Genomic DNA, 17,035 nt, shown 5'->3' with positions numbered 1-17,035 from the left:
TGGATGACTACATTAGAGTCAGTGGGCTTCCTCCCAGGACAGCCTGGGGGCCCCACCCTGCGCGTGCCTACTCAGAAGTCAGCGGGGCTGACTGCAGCCGGAGGACCCAATGCTGCGCCCGGCGCAGGAAGCCCTCGTCACCCCTCAGCCTGGCAACGCCGCCTCGAGGCAGAGCCACCTCAGAACGCCCAGCGCCTCTCCGTTCGATCCCCTCCCCCTCTTCCCGCCGGCCCCACGTCTCGCTGTAAGCCTCGCGAGGCTCGTTGCAGGCGTCGCGAGAGTCGCGCGCCGCCATCTTAGTCGCTGTGGCGGCGGCGGCAGTCGTTGCGCGAAGAGGGAGGCGGCCTGTGTGGCTGGTTGAGAGGGGGGCGAGCGCCGCGCCCGCTGACCTTGGCCCCGGCCGCGAGCGAGGGAGCGGGCAGGCGAGTCAGGAGGTCGCGCGGCCGGGCGGTGCGGCCTTCCTCGGGAGCGGCGGCGGGGTCGCGGTTGCCGCCCCTCTCCTGGCCCGAGCTTGGGCCCTGGTCGCCAGCCCTGCGCTGCTGCCTGGGGGCGGGGCCGAGGCCGAGGCCGCTCTGGATGGTGGTCAGAATGATCATAGAAAACTTCGAGGCGCTGAAGTCCTGGCTCAGCAAGACCTTGGAGCCCATGTGAGTGCCGGGGCCGGGGCCGCTCCCTGGGGTCCGCCGGGCGCCCTCTGCCTGCGCTCTGCATGTGCCTGGCGCGCAAGCTGCGCGTGTTCTGCTGCAGAACCTTGCGCGAGCCTCAGTTTCTCTCTAAGGCTTAATTAATGAAACCCATTAACGAAAGTAGTGTTTCTTAAAGCTGCGGGTCGGGACCCACCAGGTGGGTCGCCAGCCAATTCCAGGTGGGTCTCCATTCATTTTTAGACCTGATGCCACCATGGTAGGTGACTGCACTCGGGGAGATTTGTGTTTTTAACTGTCTGTTGCGTATATGCTTTAAACAATGATGCTTAATCCTGTGCCTGTCTACTCAGAAGTAACTTCCAGCAGAGTCATTGGGGCTTACTCCCAGGAAAGTGTGCATAGCATTAAGGCCTGAGGGCCCAATCCCATGCATGTCTACTCAGAAGTAAGTTCCATTATCGTCAGTGTGGCTTACTCCCAGGAAAACACGGATAGGATTGCAGCCTGAGAGTCGGACTCTATGGATGTCTTCTCACAAGTATCTGCTTTTAACAGTGATAGTCAATGGGACTTACTCCTGGTTAAGTGTGGGTAGAATTGCAGCCTAGGATTGTTAAAAAATTTCCTGCTTGATGATCTCACTTCCAGTGGGTCCTGACAGATTCCCTTTCTAAACAGAGGGTTCTGGTGCTAAAAGTTTGCAAACCACTAATTAGGATTGAGAACCACTAATTAGGTTTCCCTAATTATTAAGCCATTTCTGCCCAGTGTTGCATTTATGCAACACGGAACAAATGTACAGCTGTGCACAAATGTACAAATCAAATGTACACCAACAGGGATCAAATATCTACCTGTGGAGTGGGCAGAAATGGGTTAAGCTCTTTTTTTCCCCTGCACACCCGCCTTGGTGCAGGCTGCATATAACTGAGATGTGATATGCCCTTCTGCTTCCTTCTTCCATGACACCATGCTTTATCTATCTATTGCATGGAAGATCATTCCATTCCAGGAGTTCCCACCTGCAGTCTGAATTGGTGCATCATCCCAGGGACAGCCATTAGTTATTTGATTTTTTTCTGTAAACCGCTTTGTGAACTTTTTGTTGAAAAGCGGTATATAAATAACATTCTTCAGATCCTGCATGTCAGAATTACTTAAAGATGGCTGTGATCAGGGAGTTTAAAGTTCAGTTGCAAGTAATCTTCAGAAGATCACCCCAGATGAGTTCTTGCCTACTTAAGACCCCTTGAAATAAGCTTTTTAAGGCAGCTTAATGAAATTGTTCCTTTCATTCTTTGCTTCTTTGGCTAGTAGGATAGGCTGCAGAGTGTAGAACTTGGTTTGGTGTGGGGTTTGTCTTCCTTAGCTGTTCCTGTTGGTGATCATATGTTTTATAGCATCTGTAATGTGCATCTGATCTGCAGAAACAAATGTAGGAATTGTATTTTGGTGGACTGAAAATTGTGCTATCCTAGTGGCTAATTTCCCCATTGCTTCTTACCTGCTGCACATGAAAAGCTGGGGAGAAGAAACTCATTAGAAATTTCTGTAAAACATTCTTTGTTAAAACAAAAAAAAAATTGATCTCTACAGGAATTTCATTCTTTGTGATTATATGTTACAGAGATTCATGCCGTCATGATGAAAAATATGGCACAGAAGAGAACTTTTTGCTGAAAAGCAGAATAATTAATCAGTATATGTGGCAAAAATACACAGTTCTGGTTCAGAAAGTTGAACTCCTGTTCACCCCAGCAATTCCTTTTCTCTAAGACAGAAGTGCAGGGTCACTTGTTTTGTGTGTGTTGAAAATCACTTGTCTGTCCCACAGTAAACAAACAGTAAACAAATGCAAACAGATTTTGAAGGCTTGACTTTGAGTGCCAATCTGTACTGAAAATATAAGGAATGTTGTTTAGTATGTTTGCCTAGTGAAGCACTGTGGTGTCAAAGTGCTCTCTCCATTGTAAAACGTGACACTTTTCCATGTTAAAATTATCATATCTTTGATCCTAGGTGAGTTGTGTATATTTTGGAGCGTTTTTGCAGTTAAGTGCTGAGAAGTGATTCCTTGTTCTCTAGATGGTACCAATCTTTCCTTTCTTCCCACTGCTGTCCTAAGCATAGCCCAGGGTGGAAATAAACAATGCTACATTATGGCAGTTACTAGGTTTGTGGGTGTATGTGCACATTTTCAGTTTTTTTATTTGTGCTTCTGGTTGTAACAAATAGCTGCTATAGTTGTATTACGGATTTTCCTCAGCTGCAGAGAAGCAGTATTGCATTATGTCTTTGCCTTTACTTTGGAAGAGATATGTATGTCTCATACAAAGGGCATATGTAACCACCATGCTACTATTTTGTTGGTCCTATATTAGGGAAATACCACACAGTAGATGTGCCCATAGCATTCTGTTTTCTGTCCCTACAGAATGTTAAACGCCTGATATCTGGTCTATATACATTACAGAAAGAGGCAGTAGAATAATTAGGGAGTAGAATGGATTGTTCTTTTTATGGCTAGTGGAGAAATAACATTTTTGAATGCTTCCTTTAAAGGGAAAAATCCCTGCAAGTTGAAAAGCAGCAGACAGCTCATAAGCTGGTCTGGAACCACTCTTTCTAATGTGCTAGAGCCCCCCCCCCCGTGTAATTTATTACATAAGAGAGCATTTGGAAATAGTAACCCTCACCTGCAGTCTGCACCTGCCATCTCAGAATTCTCTTCTACTGGATTTGTAGATCAGACTTGAGAAAGATATGTTTGCAACCACTTTAGTAGTACAGGTATGTGATTTGTCCACCTTGGAAAGACTAGCATAATACCCTGATATTAAGAGATTGGATGGTTTCTCTTTCCTGTTTGGCTTATATTTAGGGCCAAGATGAATAAAAGAATGCCTGAATGCACTTGTCTAAACATCAGAACCAGTAAAAATGTCTATTCAGCACAGTACTTCAGGCTCATTGGTTTGCCTCTTTTTTTTTTAACTCACAAGTTCAAGAACTAACTTTAAAATGTGGTTGGTAACTGGTTCAGACACTTTTGAACCATTTCAAATGAGTTCATGCAGAATAATGCCAAGCTTTTCAGTTTGCAGTATAGTTCTGAAATGAACACAACGATCCTAAGAACATAAGAACAGCCCCACTGGATCAGGCCATAGGCCCATCTAGTCCAGCTTCCTGTATCTCACAGCGGCCCACCAAATGCCCCAGGGAGCACACAAGACAAAAAGACACCCGCATCCCGGTACTGTCCCTTGCATCTGGCATTCTGACATAACTCATTTCTAAAATCAGGAGGTTGCGCATACACATCATGGCTTGCACCCCATAATGGATTTTTCCTCCAGAAACTTGTCCAATCCCCTTTTAAAGGCGTCCAGGCTAGACGCCATCACCACATCCTGTGGCAAGGAGTTCCACAGACCGACCACATGCTGAGTAAAGAAATATTTTTTTTGTCTGTTCTAACTCTCCCAACAGTTTTTTTCAGGCTGTTCAGAATATGTAGCATTTCCTCTATGTCTTGTTTGCTAATTTGTGTTTATAGAAAATGGTGGTTGAACACTTGGTTGTCTAGAGACACTAGAGAAGCATAGGCTCATTAAAATCTCAAGTGTGCCTTTTGCTTGCTAAATACCCTGGGATTTTCCTGCTGTAATTCATTATAAAGGGAATAAAACCAAGGTGATGATTTAAAATTGGTTCATAGCTGATGATCATTTCCTTCTGTATTGTGTGTTTTTGTAAGGTGTGTGTGACAGGGAAAGTCTTCAGATAGTAAAAGAGGGAGCAGCACTGAGGGATAGACCTCTAAAAATGAAACAGCCTCAAAATGATGCTCAGAGTGAAGAAAGATGTAAGAGGGGGAAAATGTAAATTAACGTGTTTGGGTGTATCATTACCTTCAGGGATCATTACCTACAAAGAGATTACTGTTCCATATATCACTGCAATTCAGTCAGACAAAATGGTTTGATTTGCTCCTGAAGAAAGCAATCTACTGGGCATATTGCATTCCTCTTTACTATCATGTTGAGGGTCCTTGCCTCCTTTTGTGTTTCCTGGGAAAAGTCTGGACTTCATTTCAATTGTTTTCTTTTATTTGCTTTTACCATTGTCATTCATTAGTTTTTCAGGAAGAAAGTTTGAAAAGCAGTATGATATGTTGTGGGGATCTGTCAAAAGGAAAAAGTCAATGATTTGACTGGGTATGTCCAAAGACATATTTGGTTCCAAGCCTATAATTTTGGATACATGTTGCTGTTTAGCAGATTCATAGCATGGGTCTGTAATATTTGAAGAAGCAGAAGTCTCTCAAGTTAAGAGTATCACACAATGGGGGTTGTGTAAGATGTACTTTAGAGACCTCTGTGCATGCTAATTTTCAGGGCTTTGGGTATCCTTCCATCATCTTTTCTAACAGAACAGGTGGTCCTCCTGTTCTGTGTCCTATTTGTTTATTTATTTGAAACTCTTCTCATCCTGAAGAGGCTATCTTGAGTCAGGCACTGGCAGACCTGGCTATGGGGCAAATGGGGCAAAAGCCCCAGCTGCTGAGTCCAGGCAGCCTGGGGAGGGGTGCTGAAGTTGCATTCCCCCCTCACATGTTTCACTTTAAAAGAAAACGCAGCTTCTGCAAGGCTTTTTCCAAGCCTCAGAGCTCCCGTGTGTTGGGGGGAGGGGGGCTGCTTCCCTCCACCCCCGAGCTCACTGCCCGCCCCCCTAGCCACTGCCCTCCTGTTCCATCGCTGCCTTTGGTTTCCCTTTATAATTTTGCTGGCTGTGCTTGGCTAAGGTGTGTTTTTCTCCCTTCCCCAAGTCTCCAGCCGGCCCAAGCCAATCACCATCCAGCTTTTTTCTCCTGGAACAGTACAGACCACTTTACTGGCTGATCGCCAGCAAATCAGGAACTGCCCTCCTTCTGCTGCCCCCTCAGCCATTCATTCTCATTCCACATGCTGCTGTTGACTGCTCCTGATTTCCAGGGTCAGCAGAGATTTTGGGCACAATCCTATCTGGGTCTACTCAGGAAAGTGTGGGTAGGATTGCAGCCTTTGTTGGCACCAACTAGTGGGTAGTGGATTATTTAGCTTTTTTTAAAAAAAAAAAAAATTCTTGTTTGAGAAAATGAGCAGTGGCCAGGTCTTGCAGCCACCCCCTCCCTGCCAGTATTTCTCTGCCCAGCGTGTAATTTATCTGTGGAACTCTTTGCCACAGGAAGTACTGATGGCAACTTGTACCTTTAAGAGGGGATTGGACAAATTCTGGAGGAAAAGTTCATTACAGGTTACGAGTCATAGTAGGTATGTGCAAGCTCTTGGTTTTAGAGGCAGGCTGCCTCTGATTGCCAGATGCAGAGGAGGGCACCAGGCCACAGGTTGTGTCTGTTATCTTGTGTGCTCCCTGAAGCATTTGGTGGGCCACTGTGAGATATAAGAACAGCCCCACTGGATCAGGCCATAGGCCCATCTGGTTCAGCTTCCTGTGTCTCACAGCGGCTCACCAAATGCCCCAGGGAGCACACCAGATAACAAGAGACCTGCATCCTGGTGCCCTTCCCTTGCATCCTGCATTCTGACATAACCCATTTCTAAAATCAGGAAGTTGCACATACACATCTTGGCTTGTAACCCATAATGGATTTTTCCTCCAGAAACTTGTCCAATCCCCTTTTAAAGGCATCCAGGCCAGATGCCGTCACCACATCCTGTGGCAAGGAGTTCCACAGACACAGACAGTTCTTTACATGTTGAGTAAAGAAATATTTTCTTTTGTCTGTCCTAACCCTCCCAACACTCAATTTGAGTGGATGTTCCCTGGTTCTGGTGTTATGTGAGAGTGTAAAGAGCATCTCTCTATCCACTTTATCCTTCCCATGCATAATTTTGTATGTCTCAATCATGTCCCCCCTAAGGCGTCTCTTTTCAAGGCTGAAGAGGCCCAAATGCTGTAGCCTTTCCTCATAAGGAATGTGCCCCAGCCCAGTAATCATCTTAGTCACTCTCTTTTGTACCTTTTCCATTTCCACTATGTCCTTTTTGAGATGTGGTGACCAGAACTGGACACAATACTCCAGGTGTGGCCTTACCATAGATTTGTACAAAGGCATTATAATATTAGCTGTTTTGTTTTCAATATCTTTTCTAATGACCCCAAGCATAGAATTGGCCTACTTTAATGCCGTCACACATTGGGTTGACACATCAACCTGTCCACCACCCCTGCCCAAGATTTCTCCCCTGATCTGTCACAGATAGCTCAGAACCCATTAGCCTGTATGTGAAGTTTTGATTTTTTTGTCCCAATGTGCATGACTTTACACTTACTTACATTGAAACGCATCTGCCTTTTTGCTGCCCATTCTGCTAGTTTGGAGAGATCCTTCTGGAGCTCCTCACAATCACGTCTAGTCTTCACCACTCGAAAAATTTTGGTGTCGTCTGCAAACACCTCACTGCTCACCCCTGTCTCAACCCCTGCTAACTGGTTAAGAGGTGCTTTTTCAAGTGGGTGCTCCTCTTTTATTTAGCAGGGGGAGAGTAACTGGCCCACCTCACCCCAGCAGTGTCTTTTCTAGTGGCTGTCTGCTGGTGTTGCATCTTTTTAGATTGTGAGCCCTTTTGGGACAGGGAGCCATTAGATGTTTGATTTTCTCTGTAAACTGCTTTGTGAACTTTTTGTTGAAAAGCGGTATATACAATACTGTTGTTGTTGTTGTTTTCCAGGTCATTTATGAAGAGGTTGAAAAGCACTGGTCCCAGGACAGATCCTTGGGGCACACCGCTTTTCACCTCTCTCCACTGTGAAAATTGCCCATTGACACCCACTCTCTGTTTCCTGATCTTCAACCAGGTCTCAATCCAGGAGAGGACCTGTCCTCTAATATAGGAAACTGGACTAGGTGGGCCTTTGGCCTGATCCAGATCTTGGGGCTCTTCTTATTTTCTCATTATTAGAAGCTACTAAGCATTCATAATCTGCTGAGAGGCAGGGAATTGGGTGTCTGTTATACACTGTTATTCTGTGCTACTGTTAATAATAATAAGCATGTATGCAATAAAAAATGAAGACTTGAACTTAATGAGTACTTCTGCTGATCAGGGCCTAGGAGAGGGGGATAAAGGGAATAATTTGTACCAGGGTCAGAAAGGGGGCACAGGAGCCAAAGGAGGGGGTCCAGGTAGTTCTTGGGATATTGTGTTTTCCATTCTCACCCAAACTCACTGCCTGCACATGATACTGGGGGCACAACCACAGGCATGAAGTGGCAACTGCTGCTACAAGCCCTGCACATCGGGCCCAGGAATGCATCCATGACCCTCCCTAACAGAATCAAATCTGGGAGGAAACTGGCCTGCTACAGTAGCTTTCTGGCTTGTGGATCCCATAACCATGAAGGAGTGTATTGGGCAGTGATTTTCAACTTTTTCCATCTCATGGCACACTGTGAAGGCACTAAAATTGTCAAGGCACACAGTCAGGTTTTTGATAATTGCCAAGGCACACCATGCTGCCAATGGGGGGCTCACATCCCCATTGGCCCTACTAATAAATGACTTTCCCCCAAATTCCTGTGGCATACCTGTGAACCACTCATGGCACATGGCACACAGTGGTTGACAATGGCTAGGATAGGGGTTCTGGGGCTACAGCTGCTGCAGAAGCTCATTTTGGTGCACACAGCACACTGTCCATTCTAGTGCAAGCATGATGATGCTAATTTTCTGCAATGGATTTTCTATATTTCAAAGATTTTAGAGAGACTTGGCAGTGTGTTTGGGTTTCCACATTATTTTATCTAGCTGCCAATGCTGCATAGTCAGATAGAACTGGGCTCCACATCAAGAAGCCTGGTAGACCTGGGCTTCAAAGACTGTTTTGGCTGTCAGCACACTCCCCTGGATTATTTGGCCCTCTGTTCTGCCTGCCCCATTGCCCCCCTCCTCCTTTGGGAAGGGGCCCCAAAGAAACTTTGTACCCCCTGATAAAATTCTTCTCAGAGGCCCTGCTGCTGATGCTTTATTCTAATGCTCTAACGCCAGTGCTCCTTACTGTTGTTTTACATACACAAATCATGCTACAGTGCTGTGTTCAGTAATACGCTATCGTGCTGTCCTGGCCTTCACTGTTATTTAGTCTACCACTTAGGCAGCTATCTGTGGGAAACAGAGATAAAGAAAGCAGGACTAAATTGGCCTTGCCTTAGGTTGATTCATACATGTCACTTTTGCTGGCCTTGTGGTTTTCACTACTCTCAGAAGTATGGGTTTGCTTGCTACAGTGGTGTAGCCTTGAAATCATTTGTCAGATGTGAGATGGTTAATGCTGCTGTGTCGTACTGCTTCTCTGTAGTGGTGTCTACCTTACGCTGCTTTCTGTGGGAAACAGATGCTAGATTGGCCTTGCCCTCGCCTGTTTCCATGCTGTCTTGTGAACCATTCACCCAAGTCTCTTTTGCTTTCAGTGAACTCACATGCGTATGTCTGTTTTGCTGTCAGTGTCTCACTAACACTGCAAATCTGGTCTTGTGGTTTTATGCCATAAATATCTATGTTGTTCTCAGTGTGTTCAGCAGGGCTCTTCCCTATGCTGTCAAAGCAGTCCAGTGCTGCAAATTGAGTCTTCTGTGCAACATTAATATGCTGCTGTGCTGCTTGTCCAATGTGGTGCTGTCTATCTTAGGCAGCTGTGTGTTAGGCAGCTTTTAAAAATCACATAGTTTTGCAAATAATAAATTTAATTAATTAATTAATTAAATTGGGGGCGCTAAAATTTTAGTTTGCCTCGGGTGACAGGTGGCCTAGGTACGCCACTGGAGTCAGGGTGGTTAATTTCTGAAAACAAAGAGAAGAAAAAGTGTTCTTCATTGGCCTGTCTCAGTCACACTAACATGAACTTAATTTTCTGTGTGTACATTGTGTGGAACATGTTACATATATTAGCAGCTGGCCAAATGGAAACATCAGCCACCAAAAATACAGGCAGAACTTAGAATTCAGCATGTCAACTAGGTAATTCCAATCTCAGAATTTAGAAACTTCTAAATGATTTAGAAACTTCTCAATGTTTCATGTCCACAAAGCCCAATTTTGGTGCTCAACTATGCCCAATCCAGATACCTTTTTAGAAAATGCACTTGTCAGCTTGTACTGCCTTTTTCCTTCTTTTTAAAAGAATAGGGAAATTTTACCACTGATTTTACAACTTGTAAAATCTTACAGCTTAATCTTACAACAATTTAATCTTACAACTGATTTTGTCAGTTGTATCTAGAACATTATGCTAAGTGTTATGTTGGCCTCTGCAGGTAAGCAGTGTCAGTACATGGTTTGTTTCTTCTGGAAGGATGTGGTTGAATTAAATGGTGCAAAGTTAATTTTTAATTTAAAAGGCATCTCCTGCTTTCAAGTGTCTTCAGTTTCCTTGTATCATTTCTTAAGGCAGGAATCTACAAATTTCAGGCACCAGATTGTCATAGTGACCCAGTGCTTTCTTGTGGTGCCTAATAGGATAGCACTGGGCCCTTAAAGTGATAGTATTTTGGTTGGTGGTGGTGGGGGGGAGCCAATACATATATAAATACACTTACTGTACATACGCAAAAAAAAAATTGGAGAGTGCTCTGTGAGCCACTTTCTGCATTCTGTCTTGCTGCAGCCAGTGAAACTAATTGGGGTGGGTGGGAAATAACTTGCTCCCTCATAATAGTGGAGTCAAATGTTCTTGAAGCTTATTAAAGGTGATAATGGAAATGTGTTTCTTTCAAGACTGTCTAACTGATAATCATATTTACCTGAAATATAAGCATTAACAGCTTTCATGCAAAAGAAAGAAAAAGATATTAAAACATCTGTTCTTTATATCGTAACTTCTGGTTACAGATTTGTGATAGTTTCTTTATCTGAAGACGTTTTTCTCTACAGATGTGGTAAATTCAAGGCAGAGAGCAACTGTTTAGGGCAGTTAGTGACTTGTATTCCAAATTTCGCTTCAATGAGAGCGAAACGCAACTTTCTCCAACACCCCCCACCCTTAATTCTGCAGAAGTCTGTGCCTTATGCAGTCCTGCTTTAGGGGGTTGCCTGACCCACCGACACAACCCTGTGTGAATTTTCAGTGGTCGCAGAAGCGTGCTGTGCTGAAGAGGTGGTGAGGAATTTCACTTCCATACGTGTTGCTTAGAATTCAATCCTGTCATTTAAAAATGGTCTCTTCACTGCCGCAAATGATCTACATAAACAACAACTGAAACTGACATCTTATTATCTGCCCTGTGTTAACAGCGTGTTGTTGTCCAGCTAGTTATGTATGAGAATAAATTTGTACAAGTAGGGATCTGTTTATTGTGTAGGGGACAAGTTTTTTTCATTCAGCTGTCAAACCATGCAGTTAAAATGTGCACCCCATTTTTCCACCATGTACAACAAGGCATTCAATGCAGCTAATAAGGATGACAATTTTCTGATGTTTATACTGCAGTCTTATGCACACTTACCTGAGACTAACGGTCCAATCCTATCCAGTTTTCCAGTGCCGGTGCAGCTGTGCCAGTGGGGCATGCACTGCATCCTGTGGTGGGGAGGCATTCACGGAGGCCTCCTTAAGGTATGGGAACATTTATTCCCTTATCATGGGGCTGCATTGCGGCTGCACCAGTGCTGGAAAATTTGATAGGATTGGGCGCTAAGACTACAGTCCTATACACGCTTTCCTAGGAGTGAGTTGCATTGAACATAATGGGACTTACTTCTGAGTAGAAATGCATAGGATTGTGCCATGTGAAACTGCAGGAATTACTAGGGTAAGAGGTTTTCATGTTTTATTACAGAGACTTGATAGGAATGAATGAACATTTATTTTGCTTGCGTGATGGTATTAAATCTTTGGTCATAGTGTTAATTTGAGTCTGAAATGGAGCAGTGAATGTGGGCTGTGACCATAACGTGATAGAAAGATGAAATGTGAATAAGTTGTGAATGTAGGAACTGGAACATCACCTTGGTATTTGTAATTAGTAAAGTTTTTTTAGTCCTTTGAGAGAGGATCTAGGGTTTGTTCTTTTTTTCTCACCTACCTGTCATTGACAAAACCCACAATTGCATTACTTGGATAAAAACACTCAAAATCCTGTTGGTTGATTTTAAATATTACTTTTTGTACTTGAAGATACTGAGTATAGTGGGCTTGTTCATACATTAATTTTCCTAATTGGTGGTGGCAAGATCTTAGGCTTAGTATTGCTTTGAAACCTCAAGGAAGCATTGTTACAGTAGTAGAATGAGTCCATTGATATTTCTTTAGCCAAAGTGTGTTAGTAAGGGTAGCAAAATCCATAGTTAACTATGAATGTCATTTTTTAATTGTTGGAGCATAGGGAATTTAGTATGTTGGATGAAACCTGCTTGGAGAATACAGCACACGTGCAGTTTTTGCCAGTGTTGGTTGGATAACATTTAAAATTGGTATTTATTACTGACAGTACTCTTGTATGTCTTCATTTACAGATGTGATGCAGATCCATCAGCTCTTGCTAAGTATGTCCTTGCTCTGGTCAAAAAGGATAAAAGTGAGAAAGAACTGAAAGCATTGTGTGTTGATCAACTGGATGTCTTTCTTCAAAAGGGTAAGATGTTGTAAATACAAAGCTTCAGTGAGTTGTGAAGTCTGATTCCTATTAGGATTCACTACTGTTGACTTTACTACAACGAATTGAACCATTTGCACATTAAGAAGTACAAATATTTATAGAAAAATATATTTATATGAAACCAACTTTGTTTCATAGAAATATAGTATCATGTAGTATATATTATGCATACTGTACTTTGGTGGCACTGTACTAACTTTTGTATCTTTGGCCTACATTTTAGAGACCCAGATATTTGTAGAAAAACTTTTTGATGCTGTGAATACGAAAAGCTATCTACCTCCACCAGAACAGCCATTGTCAGGAAGCTTGAAATCAGATTTTTTTCAGCATCAAGAAAAAGAAACGAAAAAGGAAGAGGTAGTAGTTAGTCATGTCTATTCTTTGTCTCAACTTACAACTTTTGTGATTTTGGTATATTTGATTTGCTTTTTTTAAAGAAGCAATTGATTTAAAATGTCAGTTTATTAAGAGGTTGCAATACATCTGATGAGAAACTTCTTAAGAGTAGACTTCAGTCTTGGTGAATCCAGCAGCGTATTTGGTAGAGAGATGAAAATAATTCTTCTTCTTTTTCAAGGTAATTAAAGAGGAAGAGCGAGAGAAAAAGTTCTCAAGAAGGCTAAATCATAGTCCTCCTCAGTCAAGCTCACGGTACCGAGAAACTAGGTAACCATCTGTTGTTCTCACTCTTGCAATAAATAGATCATAAGCTGCTTAATGTAAGTTTCCAGTTTTCAGAGACTTTTCCATACTGCTTTATGACATTTAAATGTTGTGAGAGATACTTCAGATGGGTTTGATGGTGCAATTTCAAACAATTACTTCTGAATGTACTGTTGAAATACAAATACACAAATGGGTGTGCAAAATTTGCGCATATGTATAGCTACGAATACCTATCAGCACCCTAGTTTTTTTAACTTTTTTAAAGTTGCAACTTAATAAAAAGAATGGATGTACACTTAAGACAGCTATACTTATTCTTCAAGAGATGCCTATTCCCTCCTACTTCAATCATTTTGTTCTTAGTGCAGTTTACCAAAATAAAAGGTTGAATAATTTTGTATTAGAAAATTGTGAACCTCATGCATTTTCTCATAGTGACCTATCTCTGTAGCATCGCCTATATTTTTGCCAGTCGCTTGAATGCTGCTATTTAATAAAGAAAAGAACGGTTAAAAGGGTAACCATTGAAGGAAAGTTTCAGTACAGGTTTCATGTTCTCTGGTAGGGTTATCCCATACAAGCAGTTTGTATCAGAATGAGACTTATCTATGAACTGGAGTAGTTGAATTGGGACTTATAAAGTTTAATGTGTGGTAGGCCCATGTGCATGAAATGTGAACAAGCTCTACCATGGGAGCTATTTACACTGTTCCAGCTGTTGCTCATGCACCATACGTGCCACATGGATACAGGCAGGTCTTAGAACAATCAAACACAAGCCACAAACCAGGGTCCCCCTGGGGACCTTAGTCCTTGCTTTTCTTGTCTTCTCCAGTGGGAGAAGATAGAAGGATGGACTTCTTTACTCTAGCGGTTCTTGTTTTATCCCATAGTGGATAGATAGGTAAGGAGGGGGCAGTCTCAGGTGTTTGACCTGCAGTTGGCTTTTAAGGTACAAGAAAATAGTTTCCTTTTGTAACTGAATGAGAATAAACCATTTGTGGTAAATGTTAGACAAGCGTGTCAAAGAGCTACTTAGACATTCAAATAGGTTTTGTTCCCCTGCAGGGAATGGTTTTGGGGATGGTGACAGGAGTGTCTATTCAAGCACCTGAACCAGCCCAAAGGCTAACTTAGATTTTTTGAAGACTCCTGTGGCAGCAATATGATGATTTGTTTGATACTTGCAGTTGGTCTAGCGTTCTGGTTTACCATGTAGCCTGCTCATGTTAAGTGAACATATTGAAAGACTTATTTTGATGCAAGTGATTATGTTTTATTGTTAATTGTAAGTTCCAGTTTAGCTTAGAGTGTAAAACATATTTCTGCATAACAATTAACACAAATATTTAGAAGCAGGGATGAAAGAAAGAAGGAGGAGCGCTCTCGCAAAAGAGAATATGATCGAAATCCTCCACGGAGAGAGTCTTACAGAGACCGGTACAACAGAAGAAGAGGGCGCAGTCGGAGCTACAGCAGGAGTCGCAGCAGAAGCTGGAGCAAGGAAAGGTTGCGAGATCGAGATAGGGACAGGAGCAGAACTCGGAGTCGAACCAGAAGCAGAGGTAGTTGGTGGTTTTCTATTTCTGTTGTAGTATTGAAAATTATACCGTTGATATTCTTGCTAGAGTTAAATACCTTCACATTTTACGTGGAAAGACTTCTCGTTCAATACTTGGTTAACGTGTTGTGTTTTGACATTTGTTTGGTAGTTTCATGTGATAACAGATATAGTTGCTATTACTTGGCAGATGTTTAGAAAAGTCTGCTTTTCTGCCTTATGTGTAACTTTGCAGGGCTATCATTGTGTTCATACGAGAACATAATTAAATAAAGTACAAAGAAGACAAGAGCTTTTCTTTTGAGAGGAGCATAATGTTTTACAAATGTGCCACCTGAAATTTTCTGAAAGTAGTCTGACTGGGGACATTTCCCCTTCTACAAGAACTTGGGGGCAGGTCAGGCTTTTTTCTCCCATGGCTTTTCCCTGCACTTCTCACCATGGTTAGAAGGGGATGGCTAAACTAGCAAATACTGCATTTATTTTGACTGACCTGTCTAACGTTCAGATATCATCTCTTACTTGTGATGAGGGAATCAGAGGAAGGAATGAACAAATCTGACATCTTATGTCCTGCCAAGTATAATCTGAGGGGATACAATAAGAACAAGTTATTGTGTATGACCTCAAATTTTAATGAAAGCTTAAAGGTACATTGGCTCCCATTGTAAAATGCATACATGTGAGTGTTGGGATTTATGAAACGTAGCCAATCATTTTTTGCTAGTGTAATTTGTAGCAGCTATCAGTTACCTTCTATGATTGCTGGTTGTTATGTCAGCTGTGAATTGAAATCTCTGTAACTTCAGCAAAGTTGGTCAATTGACACAATTCTTCTTGCCGTTCTTATATTACATAAACATTTTGTACCCTTTTAAAACACTTTCTTGCAGAACGAGATCTGGGCAAGCCAAAATATGATTTGGACAGAACTGAGCCTTTAGAAAACAACTATACTCCTGTTTCCTCTGTAACAAACATTTCATCTGGCCACTATCCTGTCCCCACACTAAGTAGCACTATAACAGTTATTGCTCCTGCTCACCATGGAAATAATACTACTGAAAGTTGGTCAGAATTTCATGAAGAGCAGTTGGATCACAACTCCTATGGAAGACCTCCATTGCCAAAGAAACGTTGCAGAGACTATGATGGTAAGCCTAGAATGTTATAATACACACATTGCAACTATAGTAGTGTGCATTTTTTTTTGTTTGCCATTACCATTTAGGTCAGTCCACCATGCCTACTTCAGACTTAACAAAATCACAGTGCTCATATTGCCCTGTTAGTCATTCTTGAAAATAACTTTTGTGTACTTGAACAATCATAAGTATTCTTAAATGATTTCATATTCATCAGTGATTTGTATCTTAGTATTTTTCAAATAAATGTACCTCCCCCCAATGAATAAGTTTGTCAAGCTGCAAATGCAAAGTTTATAAACTGAATGGGAAGCTGTTAATATAGTTCAGATCATTGCAGACTTTCCTGGTGATGCTTTCTTTTAACTTTCAGAAAAGGGTTTCTGTATGAGAGGAGATATGTGTCCTTTTGATCATGGAAGTGATCCTGTAGTTGTAGAAGATGTGAATCTACCAGGCATACTGCCCTTTCCAGCCCAGCCTCCGGTTGTTGAAGGACCACCTCCTCCGGGACTTCCTCCCCCACCACCTATTCTTACTCCTCCTCCGGTAAACCTTAGACCCCCAGTTCCACCTCCAGGCCCTTTACCACCCAGCCTTCCACCTGTTACAGGTAGGATGTACCTTAAAAAAAATGACCAAATGCATTTAATGTATGTAACCGAGCTATTAATCTGTGTGTGATTTTTTTTTTAATTGGAATGATGTAATGTTGTGGGACTAATTTCTGGGAGCTGGCTATAAACATTCTTCACAGTAGGCGAATTGTAGAGCATGAGTTGCATCCTAGGAGGCCCCTTTGCATTCCAAAGATTCTAATGCTTGTGGTAGGGCTAGCTTGGGGGAGGAGGAAGAATCCAGATTCGTTGTATTAGTACAATGATAGCTTCCAATTTTTAATTTTTTAAATCAACATCTGCTGCATGGGGGCTAACTATTGTTTTGCTGTTCCTTTGGGGAAAGCAGCACTTGCGACACAAGGGCGTTCCCACTTTTTTTCTCCAGAATGCAGGAGGAATGCACCATGTATTCTGGAGGGAAAAAAATGGCAGCCAGCAGGAGCCAAGCTGCTAAGAAAACTTTCAGTGCAACAGGCAGGAGAATGGCATCTAAAAAGGTTCAAAGGGAGTGAAATCCTGCTGCTAAATATCTGAACTCCACATAAATCAACTAGAAGTAGTGTTAGTGTAAGTTTGAATCCAGCCCCATGTATACCATACTTGTGTTTTGTTTAAATCAATGCAAGTTCAAAAATAGATGAAGTTCTACAGCTGGATTGTCATCACTGAAAAGTTTTAGACTTTATAGCAGCCTGTTGTATTACAGACAATGCGGGGCCCCTGCAGAGACAACC

At 42.4% G+C, this 17,035-nt stretch overlaps 1 protein-coding gene across 2 annotated transcripts in view; it reads left to right on the top strand.

Annotated features, from left to right (window-relative positions):
* Positions 1-301: 301 nt before the first annotated feature.
* RBM26 (RNA binding motif protein 26) overlaps positions 302-17,035 on the top strand; it is a 55,200-nt gene continuing 38,466 nt past the window's right edge. For both annotated transcript variants that reach the window (XM_066620895.1, XM_066620894.1), the window contains exons 1-7: positions 302-647; positions 12,164-12,282; positions 12,530-12,666; positions 12,887-12,975; positions 14,329-14,540; positions 15,430-15,690; positions 16,055-16,294. In XM_066620895.1, the coding sequence (XP_066476992.1) occupies positions 577-647; positions 12,164-12,282; positions 12,530-12,666; positions 12,887-12,975; positions 14,329-14,540; positions 15,430-15,690; positions 16,055-16,294 (1,129 nt within the window). In that variant the 5' untranslated portion in view covers positions 302-576. The remainder of the gene's footprint in view (positions 648-12,163; positions 12,283-12,529; positions 12,667-12,886; positions 12,976-14,328; positions 14,541-15,429; positions 15,691-16,054; positions 16,295-17,035) is intronic.

Source organism: Tiliqua scincoides, chromosome 3 (genome assembly GCF_035046505.1).
Source record: "Tiliqua scincoides isolate rTilSci1 chromosome 3, rTilSci1.hap2, whole genome shotgun sequence".
NCBI classification, from domain to species: domain Eukaryota; kingdom Metazoa; phylum Chordata; class Lepidosauria; order Squamata; family Scincidae; genus Tiliqua; species Tiliqua scincoides.
Note: the sequence above shows the minus strand (reverse complement) of the source record. Positions and strands in the feature narration are given on the sequence as shown.